Genomic DNA, 15,148 nt, shown 5'->3' on the forward strand with positions numbered 1-15,148 from the left:
AGAATATATAGCCTTTCCCCGAAGGTTACAATATTGGGGAGCAGCGTCATGAACTACAAAGAAACATTTGATTGTCACTATAACCTAAAGATATGCAAAAAAGGAGGTGAAAGGGGTGCAGAGGAAGAACATAAGTGGAAACATCAGAATATCTTTCAGACTATGGGTCTGCATATTTCGCATGTCCTTGAGATAAGCGCTCTGCAACTAGAAACAAAGAGAGATACAGAGAAGGGGGCCCCAGCTGCAACCGGGCGCCCCTTCAGTGGCGACAGACTTAATATTGCTAGACTTGTATTTCAAAGGTTTACATGTCAAGGTTTATAGGGCAATAGGGAAACTTTAACATTTCTTTTCATGTTATACTTTGCAACTATATGCGAGATAATAAGCTTGAATATGATATGGAAAATAGGAGGAAGGGAGGTTTCCAGCTTAAACGGCTTTTATTATGCGAGCCACTGGAATGTAAGAAAGGGTCAGGTCACCAGGAAATAAACCGTTGTTTTATATCAAAAGTCATTTAGAGGCCAACCTAAAGATTTGGTCTTAACACTGTTTGTATTAATATGTGACAGGGTATAAGGCAAAACTATGGTGTTTAAGTGAATTCAAATTTTGACCTAACATCTCTATATTAGCCTTTGTGAGCATTTTAATGTCTTTTCCCTGTTCCGCCATCTCTTCTCCCATCTTTGCTATACTGGATTCTGATTTTTCTATTCTGGTTGTTAAATCTCCCAGCTTTTTATCCAAAATAGTAACCCGACTTTCCATAAGATCATTTTTGAATGCTTGGAGTTGCGTTTGTATTTCTACTCTGGTCGCTACAGCGGCTGCTTCTTGTATCCCCACCATATTTTCAGGCTGCATGTCATTTCCAGGCCTAGGGGAAGGCGCTGCTGTATTTACCAGTGACTCTGTTGTTTCCTCAGATATAGGCCTTGAGTTAATGATTCTCCCCGCACATCGAAAGTAGTGCGTTACATCCAGATTTTTCCTTGTAGCTGCTCCAGCGATCATCCCCTATCGGTGCATGAAATACTGGTTGGGTTTTAGTTTCTTTCGCTCAGACAACAGGCATAAATGAATACAAGGCAAAGGAGCTCCCGGACTACACCGCTAGCTCATAAGGGAATAGTTTCACAGTACTATGATTTATTGTTGAATTTTGGAGGGGAGGACCTACTGGGACTCAAAAAGATTTGGATAGGGGATTGGGCGAAAGAGACTGACGAGACTGACTGGACTAAACATTGGAACAACTTATTCATACATAGAACAACCAAATTTGAGAAACGATGTTAAAGATAGCCCATAGGTAGTATCTCACCCCAGTACAGCTCTCTTATGAGTTTTGTGTTGTTTTCTTTTCTCCCAACTTGTCCTCAATGATAATACTTTAATTCATTTACTGATATTTTCCAACTTCACCACAGTGGGAAAGGGGAAGGGGTGGACGGGAGGGTTGTTGTTCTGAAATTGTTTGTTTTCTGTTCTGTTGCACCCTTGAGGAGGTGCTATTTATGGTAGCTAGGGCCAGTGCCAGGTGTGACTGGGCTCTTGGGTGCTAGCCTGCCCCAGGGGCCCTGCTGCCAGCCCCCCCCCCGACCATGCGGGACTGCTCCACCTACCTCTTCTCTCTTTTTATGAATGCCCTGCACGCTGGGTGCACAGGTCGCTGCTATCAACCAAGATGGCAGCGGTGGCTTCTCTAAGGGGCTGATACCCCCACCACCATTTTCATTGATGACATGCATGCACGCTAAGCTGCATGCACTCACATGCCTGCCATCAATCAAGACGGCAGTAGGGGCATCATCCCCTTATAGAAACCTCTGCTGTCATCTTGGTTGATGCCAGCTGTGCATGCAGGGCATTCACAGGAAGGGAGGAGAGTTAGGTGGAGTAAGTGGGCACCCATGCGGTCTGGGGGGGGAGTGTGAGCTCCATCTCTGCGATCTGCAGCAGGGTCAGGAGTCAACCCTGCCGAGGATCACAGAAGGGGAGCGCTACCCCCACACCCTTGAGGGGCCCCTCTGGGCTGCAAAGGGCCTCGGCCAGGGCCCGACCTGGCCACCCTTTGGCACTTATTTTAAATTGTTCTCCGTTTCTATTTATTTGCAAGTTACCTGCTTTATGATTTTTTCCTAATATTTATGTCTTGTATAATTCAAAGCTGGTTCTGTTTCATGTATATCTTTCATATCTAATGCTTTCCTGTATCAGGATATTTCTAATTTTTTTGTGTCCAAAATTGCTTTATGTTAACTTTCCAATATTCGATTTTTTCTGCAATACTTTATTTCGTATGTCATTTTGCTGAAGATGCTGATAAATGTTCCTCTTTTAAAATCCTTACCTGCATCCCATGTATTTGCCCAAGATGTATTTTCTGTTCTCTTAATTGGAGGGGGGAGGGAGTAATCCAATCCATTCATTACTTGTTGTATCGACTGCTGATTCTTTAATAAAAGTCTCAAATTCTCATTTTTTACTATGCAAGATTTAGCACATACCATTTATAGGAATGATTAGATAATATTCTTTATCTAATTTCAATTCTTACTACATTTAGTAGTGGATTAAGAGTACATAGAAACATATCAATTCTAGAAAAAACTATTTGGGGAATGAATAAATACATTATCGCTTTTATGTGGATTATTATATCTCCAGATGTCAATCCAAATACCTGACACCCTTTAAAGAAGGTGGCTAGTAAGGAAGTAGCATAAGAACATAAGAAGAGCCTGCTGGATCAGGCCAGTGGCCCATCTAGTCCGGCATCCTGTTCTCACAGTCGCCAACCAGGTGCCTGGGAGAAGCCCGCAAGCAGGACCCAAGTGCAAGGACACTCTCCCCTCCTGAGGCTTCTGGCAACTGGTTTTCAGAAGCATGCTGCCTCTGACTAGGGTGGCAGAGCACAGCCATCATGGCTAGTAGCCATTGATAGCCCTGTCCTCCATGAATTTGTCTCATCTTCTTTTAAAGCCATCCAAGCTGGTGGCCATTACTGCATCTTGTGGGAGCAAATTCCATAGTTTAACTATGCGCTGAGTAAAGAAGTACTTCCTTTTGTCTGTCCTGAATCTTCCAACATTCAGCTTTTTTGAATGTCCACGAGTTCTAGTATTATGAGAGAGGGAGAAGAACTTTTCTCTATCTACTTTCTCAATGCCATGCATAATTTTATACACTTCTGTCATGTCTCCTCTGACCCGCCTTTTCTCTAAACTAAAAAGCCCCAAATGCTGCAACCTTTCCTCATAAGGGAGTCGCTCCATCCCCTTGATCATTGTGGTTGCCCTCTTCTGAACTTTTTCCAACTCTATAATACCCTTTTTGAGATGAGACGACCAGAACTGTACACAGTATTGCAAACCCCTTGGATTGTCTGTTTAAGGTTGGATTAAATATGCTGCTAATGTGACCTATTCAATTCTTCAAGAAAAATTAATGCATCCTCTTTTATTTCTCATTGAATAAATGTTGGGGGTGAGGACTGCGCTGAGACCCTCCCTCCCACCTCTGCCACAGCCTGTATCCCCTCGGCCTGGCACATATGCCAGTTGGATTGCACCCTTAGCTAGGATAAATCTGCTGTGTCAAAATAATATCTTCTCTCTGGGATGCTTAGGCCTCCTTTGCTCTTAATGTTTTGCCCCACCGTATGGGATACTCATGGGTTTTTCCTTGCCAAATGAATTTGTCTATTAAGCCTTGCCATTGTGAAATCTGGCTTTAGTCTCGGCACTAATAAATTTTGTAACAAAAAAAGAATTAGGAGGATGTTTCTTTTATAATATTAATTCTCCCAAACAGAGAATGGCTTACATTTTTCCAGTTTTCCAAGTCTTTTTTGTAGGGTGATGTTAATCTTGTATAGATCTTGAGCTTTGATGTGTTATTTAGGCCTAGAAACTTTACTATAGAATAGCTTTTTATACTTCTTATCCAATTTTCATCTTTAATTTTACCCACCACAAAATTTAAAGATAGGAATTCACTTTTGGTTACATTCCCCGTATAACCTGATGTCTTTGCATAGTTTTGTAATTCTTCTATATTAGTTGTTAAAGGATTTCTTTTTTTAAATGATTGCTTAGCAAGTATGTTTTGGTGAAACAAAGCTATTTTGTTATTATTCTGACATCATCTCTCTTACAGACAAAGATATGTTGAGCTGCTGGAGCGGATTCCAAGACAGATGAGGAATCTTTACAAAGAAATGATGGCACAGAGGGTAATGGACAAACACATCACAGATGAATTATTCAGTTTCAAAGAAGCTATAGGGAAACTGACAAGGTGTAAATCTTAACTGATGTTTATATACAACTTTGTGAATAAAAGTTGTAATTGTACAATGCAGCTGAAGGTCTTGCTCTGTTTAACTACAGGGAGCTGAATACCATCCGAGAACATGACCGTAGAGTAACTGTTGAAGCGGAAAAAGCCTATGAGGAATTAGCAAAGGCAGTACGGGATTCTGAGATGAATGCAAAGTGAGTTTCAGATAATATTCAGCTAAGATTGGAGAGAAGGATTGTTTTAGAATATAGAATTTGGGCTGGACTCGGCACCACCTCAGATGTCTTCAGAGAACAATAGAGGGCAACTTTATATTACTATCTTGTGTCTTACTCTTGTAGCCTTTTGGATGAATATCGTGAACTATATGAATTGCAGAGAGCAAGGCTTGAGACCCAGATTCACCAGTTAGCCCAAGAGAAAGAGCTCTGGAGCAATGCTACATATGATTTGGCTCTGAAGGTAGCTACTGCAAGAGGCATGGCATACTGCTGCTTTTGAGAATAGTACTTGTCATCCTCTCTCTTCATGTCTGGTACTTCTGCTAGCAGATTCTCCAGATTATTTGCTTGCTTCTATTTCTTTCTCATTTGTTAATTTGTCATTTCTGATAACTGTTTAGAATATGAAAGCAGTTACACATTTCTATCTCCTTGATCCTCAGAACAATTTGTGAGGGAGATCACAAATTACTTCTATTTTACACATGGGAAACAAAGAGTGGGCACATTACATTTCATCTTATGCAAGCTGTACAAAGAGGTAACTCAGTGATTAAAAGATCTTGCTGAATGACAACTCACATGATTCTCGGCCATTAGCCATGCTTGCTGGGATTGATGGGAGTGGTATTTCAGCAACATCTGGAGGGCCAAAGGTTCCCCACACCTGTTTTAGAAAAAAATAATCCTCCTGGTGTGAGAAGGAAAAATGCTTTTGCAAAGAGGGGATCTGCCAGCTGTGGTTTTTGTAACTGCTGAAAAATAAAATGAGCAGCTCAAATTCATTGAGAAGCACTTTTACAAACTGATCAACAGTTTTAGTTGAATGAATGCTTAATTCGTGAAACACCTCAACCCTACTTCACTTAGGTACAGTGCTGCACATACTTAGCTGGGCATGTCCCGTGGAACTTAGTGAAACTTCTGAGTAAGCATGTTTAAGGTTAGCCTGAACTTCTTAAAATATTTCTGTCCATATTATGAACCTCTTATTATCTTTTCTCTTCCAGTCCCTTTAATCACAATGTGTTCCATTTCAGGTGATTGAAAAGAACAAGTTGATATTGGCTCGCAGAATGTATGACAGTGAAAAGGCTTGGGTCAAAGTCATGAGACATTTCAATATGATGTTGGCATCACAGGTAGAGCTTACTTGTGAAGATGGCTAATATGGGTACTGGGAAAGTGCAATGTCAGCTATGACAAGCCTGACCATTTTGGTTTGTTTGCTCCAGAGAGATTGTGTGTGTAAAGTCTTGCTGGTTACTCTGCATTTGGGTCAGGATCCGAACTGGCACGTAGATGTCTCAGGGTGAGAAAGAGATTATCTTAGGCAGTTTGCTATGTAGTTGCACAAGTGATGACTTACATAGTATTATAATTTTTTTACTTCAGTAATTCCAGTATTCTTATACTTGGGCCTTGCATCAGTTGGGTTTTGTATCTAATGTTACTTTTCTAGCACAACACTTGACCACGGTAGAAAGAAGTCTCTTCTTCTGTCAGTTGAGCAGTGTCTGGAAGTGAAAGAGCATGTTTGGATCATAGTGTCCCACACTTTGAGTTTTCACCAGTGGAGTTTGCTCTCATAGAATCATAGAATAGTAGAGTTGGAAGGGACCTATAAGGTCATCATGTCCAACCCCCTGTTCAATGCAGGAATTTAAATCAAAGCATTCCCAACAGATGGCTGTCCAGCTGCCTCTTGAATGCCTCCAGTGTCAGAGAGCCCACTACATCTCTAGGTAATTGGTTCCATTGTCGTATGGCTCTAACAGTTGGGAAGTTTGTCCTGATGTTCAGTTGAAATCTGGCTTCCTGCAACTTGAGCCACCTTTCATGTACTTGAAGAGTGCTATCATATCTCCCCTCAGTCTTCTCCAGGCTAAACATGCCCAGTTCTTTCAATCTCTCCTCATAGGGCTTTGTTTGCTGTCCCCTGATCATCCTTGTTGCCCTCCTCTGAACCTGTTCCAGTTTGTCTGCATCCTTCTTGAAATGCAGAAACCACTGTCTCCCTTTGATTGGCAGGGGTACCCCAATCCCTCTTTTATAGCATTACTATAAAAATGCCATCCAGTGGGGCCATGAGATGGGAGTCTTTGATGTCAACCCTACACAAATTATATATACGTTAGTACAAGCCAGTGAAATATTGAGCACTCTTTTGTGTATAAAATCAATTGGGTGAAATCCAAGGTACAGTATTGGAATTGAGGAAGCAACCTGCTGACATGCTCCTGTTTGAAGCATGGCTATTTCAGCAGCAAGCTCACTAAACCAGGTATTTTAGAATTCACTAAATAGGTTATAGATGCAGTGTAAGCCAATGTAGATACATTCCTCCCAGCATAATCACAGATTAAATTTGTGGCCCATCCCCCAAGTATCATTTTGGGGATACATGTCAGTACATTTAATTGATATTTGTACATGTCTTGCATTGTCTCATATTAGTATATAATCATATTATATTTAATATACTTGATCAGCTCCTAGAACAATAGGCAGGCTCCCTCCTTGTGGTTTAGTAAATATTGCTACCAGGCATTTTCCTCTTGTCTTAGGCAGTTTTTTTTCTTTTAATTATGTATCTGCTCAAATACTAAAAGAGAAGCAAGGCAGGGAGAGGCCCCCAATGCTGAGCATATTTAGAACAACTCTATGACTCTTAGTGTTAGTTGGTTCCTAACTGGCAAAATGGCTAAAAAGCTGGGACTGATGCCTGGCAGCGATGCTTAACAAGTAGCTTTGTGTCCTGTGCTTCATATTGTTAAGAGCAAATGTCCCAGTTAAATATTTTCAGTGAAGCATTTTGGAATTCAGTGTTGTAATCGCAGTTGTAAGATTCTGGTTGGGTGCACTGTGAAATGTTATTTGCTTAGCAATTTAGATGTCCACTGTAGGGAGTTTTTTATGATTATTTTGATCTTTATGAGTTAAAAATCTAATTTTCTTATGTCCCTTCCCCCATTTTTCTGTTGTCATGCACTTAGGACGCCACTGATCTTTCCACTCTTCAGGAGGTGACACAGGAGTTCCGGGAACTTGTGAGCCAAATTGGCATAGAGGTGGAGCAAGTTGAAGAAACTAGTAGGGAGAGAGCAAGGAGTATTCAGAATGGTTTGGCTGGTTGGCTCAATTACTTCCAGAATCATGTTCTGTGAGTCTCAAGGACAGATCCTCTATTACTGGATGGCTCTGTGCTGCCTGCAACACTCACTGGTGCATTAGACAGGTCAAACTTTTTGATAGTGTCACTATTTTTACCATCAGCACTGAGTTAAGGCTGATTTCACACACAGTTGATCTATAGCACCAGTTATAAAATTACTTTGTTACAGTTGTTTGGTAATTTGGCATCCCCTTCATCAGTCTGGGAGCTTCAGAGTAGTTTGCAACTGTTAATCTGGAAATCCAAGGTGAAGACCAAAGACTGTGCTTTCAGAACTGTCAAAGTGGATTTTTCATCCACAACATGAACCTGGCTTGTTAAATGCATACCTACCAGGAGGGCTTCATTTGTGCCAGAGCTTATCAGGGTTCAGCCTTACCATCTGTTTTCAATTCTAGGCCCAGCCCTGGAAACTGTGACGTTTAAGAACAGATGAAAGTGCACCTAAGCAGGTGACGAGTGCATTTCCCCTACCATTCAGCTCTACAGAGATTCAAACAAGATGTGAAGGCAGGAGCCAAGATTGTTTTTCATGCGGTGTCTGCCCCATTCAGGTATAAAATGGGAGTGCAGTTCTTACTTTTACTTCAAAAAGGGCACATGGGGAAGTCACAACTCTGATACTGAAAATGAGCTGGAATTGGAGAACAGTGGCATGTCTGAGAGAGCATGAGGAAATCAGACAGAAGAGAGCTTGACTTCTTTCACCCACACACCTCTTTTGATGTAAAATCAGACAGACAGACACACAAGGTCTGGTTTATATTTGAATAGGGCAAGTGCATGATGAAACAAATGTGGCTCCTACCATCACATCTAGTTTGACCCAGGACGTTCATCACATGAAGAGCTAGGGCAAAAGGTTCTCTGTTACGTTATGTCATGTTATGGTTTATTTCTAGGCTGCCTTTTGGCCAAAAAGGCCCCCAAGGCAGCTTACACACAAATGGAAAAACACAAATACAAAATACAAATAAAAACAATACAATTTACAAAAATTCAAGCCAACAAAATCCTAGCATTTCTAGAAAGCAACAACAGCTAAAAACCAAAAGCATTCATCTTTCTGGTATAGGAGAGTCCGCAGAAAAATGTCACTAAGAGCAAAGGTGAGGGGGCAAAGCAGGTGGAAAAGCTTGCCCCTTGATGGTCCCAGCACAGTGTCACCCCTGCAGCAGCTGAGAAGGTGTAAGCACTACATACCACCCAAACAAACCCTGGTTAATAAGGCGATTTCTATGACAAGAGGTGTGCCAGCCCTCCATGGTGCCCCTCATTTCATGCATCAAGGGCACTGTTCAGCAATTTTTTTAAAAGGGGGCCACATACACATTTAGGCATATTCATTGGAATTTTTAAAAACTTTTTTACTCCCCTCTCCTCAGTGCTTGAGGCAGTTGCTAATTGCTTTTGGGGTGGGCTAGGTTTTATTATTGTAGTTGAGATTTTTAATGTTTTAATGTATTTGTATGTTTTTATTTTGTACGTCACTCAGAGTGGCTGGACAACCAGCCAGATGGGCGACTAATAAATTTAATAAATAAATAAATAAAGATAACCAATGATACAATAAAACAGTTTAACTATGTTGCCAATTATAGTCAAAAAGTACAATCTACAGCATAGTTTAACCCTTATCTTACTAAAAAAATTGATACAAATATTTTCTATTGATACAAATATTTTGGAACAAGTTGCAAAGCTGCTCCAGCAGTATGTTAGAGGGAGACAGGTTAATAATTTTCTAAGCCAGAAGAGGCTCACTGGCTGGGGCAGAGCTGCTATGCTAGCTTCCTGGCAGGAGGGACCATAGATCTGCTCTTGCTCCCCACACCCTACCCATTAACATCTCATCTTATAAACGTATGCCTTTGTAATATCTGTTTTATTTACTTTTATAGAAGCAGAGCCTATTGGAAGCAAATAGATATCTCCGCAGCAGACAGAAAATCCACCTTTCCTGCATCTGATTCTTGGACAATCTATTCACAAAGTTTGCTTTGCTGTTAGCCAACTTGTAGCTTTGAACTTTGAATTCAAACTGCAAAACTCACCCCAGACTGTTTCTCTGCCTTCTCCTAATTGCTGTGATGGGTGTTGCATTCTAAAGGCCTAAGGCCATTAGTAAGGTTCTTTTGTCAGTTCCCTGCCCCCTCCCATCAAGCAATGCTTTAGCCTAGGGATGGAGAACTTGTGTTGGCCCTCAAAATGTTACTGGTCTGTAACTCCCATCAGCCCCAGCCAATATAGCCAGTGGTCAGAGAGGATAGGAGTCCAACACCCTTTGGAAGGCCACAAGTTCCCTGTCCCCACAGTGGTAAACCCACGCAGAGTAATCAAGACAATCTCAGGTTCCTGTCAATAGCTCTTTAAAGTGCTGACATTTCTTCCATTGTCTCTCAAGCAAGGCGTGCATACAGTAGGAGTTTAGCCAGATTTTAGATGCATTCTGGAGACAGATGTGTATTCTTTGCTATATCATTCCCACCTTCTCTCCTTGACTCCCCAGTGGAAGAGGAAATTACAGTCATGGAAAAGGTGCCTCTTTGTTGGATCAAGTCCTTGTGGATCTCAAGGTCTGGGAAAAGGTAAGGATTTTTAGTACCGATCACAATGTATATTGTATTAATATATTTTTTAGTTTTTTTTTATTTAACAAAACTTATGCACCTCTTGAATGTAAAGACCTCTAAGTGGTTTACAAAAAATAAGTGCTATTTCTTCATATGCTTCTCTTTCTACAGGTAACATGCTTTGTGAGCTTGCTTGTAGGCAGCAAATCCATTGGGTAGTGTCCCCCTGGCCAGAGTGTAGTACTTAAACAAGTTATTGCTTTATTGACTGTAGTTATGTGTTGTTCTTCCTTGGAAAGCTCAAAGTGGCTTATGTAGGATCTCCCATTCAGTCCCGAAGTAGGTCCTTATGTTTAAAAAGTGACATTATTGGGTGCTTACATTCCATTCATTGGAGTCAGCAAGGGCTAAATTAGATATGATATAGGAGTGTCTCCTCTTGATTTCCCATTCACTTTACTGCAGCCATAGGATAGGGCTCTGAATTCAAGGGAAGCAGCAACTAGGAAGGGACTATTTCAACTTCCTCCTCCAATTTTTTTTAACCCAAATTGTTTTTGCCCCTGTTCCTTTCCTACTTGTGTGAAAAGACACCAGCTATACATATCTTGTTTCTCCTTGGGGAGGACAGCAGCTTAGGGCAGGGCAGAGCAATTCTTGGTGGCAAATCACCTACAGGGAAAAGGATAAGCATCACCACACCATTGCTCGCTGCCTTAGTCAGATTTGGAGCTTCCAGCAGGTGCAAGAGTTGACATCCTTTGAAGAAAAAAAAGTTGGGATACCCTTCAAGTGTCTACCACTTCACATCTGTTGTTGTTATGTGCCTTCAAGTCGTTTGCAACTTATGGCGACCCTATGAATCAGTGACCTCCAAGAGCATCTGTCATGAACCACCCTGTTCAGATCTTGTAAGTTCAGGTCTGTGGCTTCCTTTATGGAATCAATCCATCTCTTGTTTGGCTTTCCTCTTTTTCTACTCCCTTCTGTTTTTCCCAGCATTATTGTCTTTTCTAGTGAATCATGTCTTCTCATTATGTGTCCAATGTATGATAAATTCAGTTTCATCATTTTCGCTTCTAACACCCAATTATTTGTCTTTTTCGCAGTCCATGGTATACACAAAGCTCTCCTTCTAATGAGTTGATTTTTCTCTTATCCACTTTTTTCACTGTCCAATTTTCACATCCATACATAGAGATTGGGAATACCATGGTCTGAATGATCCTGACTTTGGTGTTCAGAGATATCTCTGCATTTGAGGACCTTTTCTAGTTCTCTCACAGCTGCCCTCCTGTCCTAGCCTTCTTCTGATTTCCTGACTATTGTCTCCATCTTGGTTAATGACTATGCAAAGGTATAGATATTCTTTGACAAGTTCAGTGTCCTCATTGTCAACTTTAAAGTCACAAAAACCTTCTGTTGCCATTACTTTAGTCGTCTTGATGTTGAGCTGTAGTCCTGCTTTTGTGCCTTTCTCTTTAAGTTTCATCAGCATTCATTTCAAATCATTAATGGTTTCTGCTAGTAGGATGGTATCATCTGCATATCTTAAATTACTGATACTCAGTAGCTTGTAGCAACTCTATTGGTATGCCATCTGTTCCTGGTGATTTGTTTCTTCCAAGTATTTTAAGAGCAGCTTTCACCTCACATTCTAAAATTTCTGGTTCTTCATCATCTGGTTCCTCTGTGGATGAATCTGTCATCCTGGCATCTCTTTTATAGTTCTTCACTGTACTGCTTCCATGTTCCTTTTATTTTATCTTGGTCAGTCAGTGTGTTTCCCTGTACATCCCTACTCTTGGTTTAAATTTCCATTTCATTTCTCTAATCTTTTGCAATAGGGCTCTTGTTCTAGCCTTGTTGTCCTCTTCTGTTTCTATGCAATAACTATTGTAATAGTTCTCTTTGTCCCTACATACTATTCGCTGTATTGTTGCATTTAGAGTTCTGATCGTATTTCTATCTCCTTTTGCTTTTGCTTTCCTTCTCTCTTTAACCATTTTAAGAGTTTCTTCAGTCATCCATTGAGGTCTTTCTCTCTTTTTAACTAGAGGTATTGTCTTTTTGCATTCTTCCCTGATAATGTCTCTGACTTCAGTCCATAGTTCTTCTGGTTCTCTATCAACTAAGTTCAAAGCCTCATATCTGTTCCTAATTTGATCTTTATATTCTTCTGGGATGTTATTTAAATTGTGTTTTGGTATTTTGATTGCTTTGTTGGTCTTCTTTAGCTTTACTCTGATTTTTGATATTATAGTTCATGATCTGTACCACAGTCCGCTCCTGGTTCACAGAGAGAATGAAACTTCATCTTCTGCTACCAATAATATAATCAATTTGATTCCTTTATTGACCATTTGGTGATGTCCACGTGTACAGTCTTCTTTTTGGATGCTAAAAAAATGTGTTTGCAAGAAAAAAATTACTGGCTTCACAGAATTCAAAAAGTCTTTCTCCTGCTTCGTTTCTGTCTCCTAAGCCCCATTTTCCCACAATTCCTAGTTCTTCTCTGTTCCCTACTTTTGCATTCCAGTCCCCCATGATTATCAGCACATCTTGTTTTAGTGTGTGATCAATTTCTTCCTGTAAATCTGTGTAAAATCTTTCCAGTTCCTCTTGCGTTTGCCGTTGGAGCATAGACTTGGATGATGCTTATGTTAATAGATTTCCCATTAAATCTCATTGATATCACTCATTCAGACCTTGCATTACAGCTCCTAATTGCTTTTGCTACATCACTTCTCACTATTAAAGCAACCCCGTTTCTTCTTAATTTCTCATTTCCCGCATAAAATATTTTGTAGTTGCTTGATTGAAAATGTCCCATTCCTGTCCATTTTAATTCACTCATGCGAAGTATTTTAATATTGATACATTCCATTTCTTGCTTGACAATTTCTAACTTTCCCTGGTTCATGCTTCTCATATTCCATGTTACTATTGTGTGCGTCGTACAACTCCAGACTCTCCTTTTGCATCTGTGCGCATCAGCCTCTGGGCTTCCTTTCAGCTTTGACCCAGTTGCGTCATTAGTCACAGCGCTACTCGTACTTAACCTCTTAAAGGTAAATCTACATAATAATAGCCATACATATGCAAAAGCAATGATCACATGAGCCCCATGAAATACACCCTGCTAGGAGTCTAGCCTCTTGGTCTAGACTCCCGACAGCATCGCTGTCAGCATAAAGCTATGAGGTAATGAGGGAGGGAGAGAGCTGTAGTGTATAGTCCCTGACAACAAAGATTTCAAGAAATGGCTTTTTTTGCTTTCCATGTTGTTAGATGTTGAATGAGGAGTTGGCCCAGTTTGGCGGCGACATGCTTCTAGTGAGACAAGAGCCCCTCAAGGCAGCTGCTGATCTACAGAAGCGTTGGGTGGAGCTGGGAGTTGCTATGCATGGCCGTCACAGGGATCTCAAAGGCAAGATGCCTCCCGAGTTGAAAACGCTGGAGAAAATCAACAGATACTCCAACACTCTCTGTGAGCAGCACCGTATAAGGATCGGTGGAGAGAATGGTGAGAAATGGTTGGGCTTCTCCAGAAAGACTTTCTTGGGTATCTCTAGCAAGATGAATTAAGAAGCTTTTCCTGATATGGTTTATTAGCAGTGCAGTCCCAAGAATCTTGGAAGTAAATATCAGTTTATATATTCCAGAAGAAGCAAGTGGTAAAAACCTTTTCATAGTGTGGTGGACTGCAGGTGGCGGAATCAGATTTCACAGTTGGTTTTCCAAAGACCTCTAATCATTCCTTATTGGTAGAAACTTCATATTGATAGAAAAGGATAGGATGGAAAAACAATGTTGGCCTGTATGTGCTAGTAAAGAAGAAAAAAAGTATGTTCCCAAGCACTGTGAAAAGTCTGCACCAGTGAATTTCAGTAAGCTATGGATTACAACCTTCATAAGCAAATTTTCTTTGAAGTTAAATATAGTTATTTGCTTCCAAACTCCTAGTGATGAGAAATGTCAGGAGTCCCAGTGTATACCTTGAGTTTAGTTTCCTCTTAATGAAGGTCATTGGAGACTTGTGCCTTTTTCTATGATACAAGGTTTATTTAAACACATGAATGCAGACTGAGGATATGATGAAAGGCTTGCAGCATTAACAGCCCCAATAAATCCTGCTTCCCCAGGAGGTTTCAGAAGGGGGAAGCGCCAAATCCTAAAGCTTTGGATTTGCACAGAAAACACATCATGGCTCTCTGTCTCTTTCTAGTCCCAAGACTGCCAGTTTCTTCTCTTTCACACACACAGATACCTGGATGACATCACCTTTAAACATGGGAGGGGAGGAAGATACTGTCTTCAGCTCACCTTCCCAGATTTTTTTCCATCTATTTAGTTTCTTGGCAATGCTTTGGCTCAAGTTTATATAAGAAAGCAGATATTTAACAGACCCAGCTAGGGTTATGTTTAACCATCCCCCCCCTTTTTTCAGAATCCCATATTTCGCCTATGAAATCACAGAATTGGAGCAAACCTTAAAATCCCATTTAGTCTATCCCCAGTCTCATTACAGTGTTACAGAAATACAGACTAACATTAAAGCATGCAACACAGTAGACTCGTGAAACATTTTGAATCACACTGTGTTTTTAATGGCTAGACAGTGAAAGTCAGGAACAGCAATAGCTATTAGGTAGGAAACCCATCCTAATACAGTAGTCTGAAGTGGTATAAATCTGGCTGTCAGTTGTCCAAATGAGGATTCAGCTGCATCTGTGGCAATGGAAGTTGACAATAGGCCTTTACTTGCTTTTCAAAGTGACCTTCCAAGAAAACAAGCTACTGACATGATGTATCTTTTAATGTTTTATATTGCTATTGACTTGAAGTAGCAACTGCATCTTATG

General features: G+C 40.6%; 1 protein-coding gene across 3 annotated transcripts in view; it reads left to right on the plus strand.

Moving 5' to 3' along the window:
- The window catches only part of AXDND1 (axonemal dynein light chain domain containing 1), a 92,176-nt gene that overhangs the window by 36,021 nt on the left and 41,007 nt on the right, over window positions 1–15,148 (plus strand). For all 3 annotated transcript variants that reach the window (XM_061634227.1, XM_061634228.1, XM_061634229.1), the window contains 7 exons: window positions 4,171–4,311; window positions 4,404–4,508; window positions 4,656–4,776; window positions 5,576–5,677; window positions 7,532–7,698; window positions 10,220–10,298; window positions 13,575–13,809. In XM_061634227.1, the coding sequence (XP_061490211.1) occupies window positions 4,171–4,311; window positions 4,404–4,508; window positions 4,656–4,776; window positions 5,576–5,677; window positions 7,532–7,698; window positions 10,220–10,298; window positions 13,575–13,809 (950 nt within the window). The remainder of the gene's footprint in view (window positions 1–4,170; window positions 4,312–4,403; window positions 4,509–4,655; window positions 4,777–5,575; window positions 5,678–7,531; window positions 7,699–10,219; window positions 10,299–13,574; window positions 13,810–15,148) is intronic.

Source organism: Rhineura floridana, chromosome 6 (genome assembly GCF_030035675.1).
Source record: "Rhineura floridana isolate rRhiFlo1 chromosome 6, rRhiFlo1.hap2, whole genome shotgun sequence".
Lineage (NCBI taxonomy): Eukaryota > Metazoa > Chordata > Lepidosauria > Squamata > Rhineuridae > Rhineura > Rhineura floridana.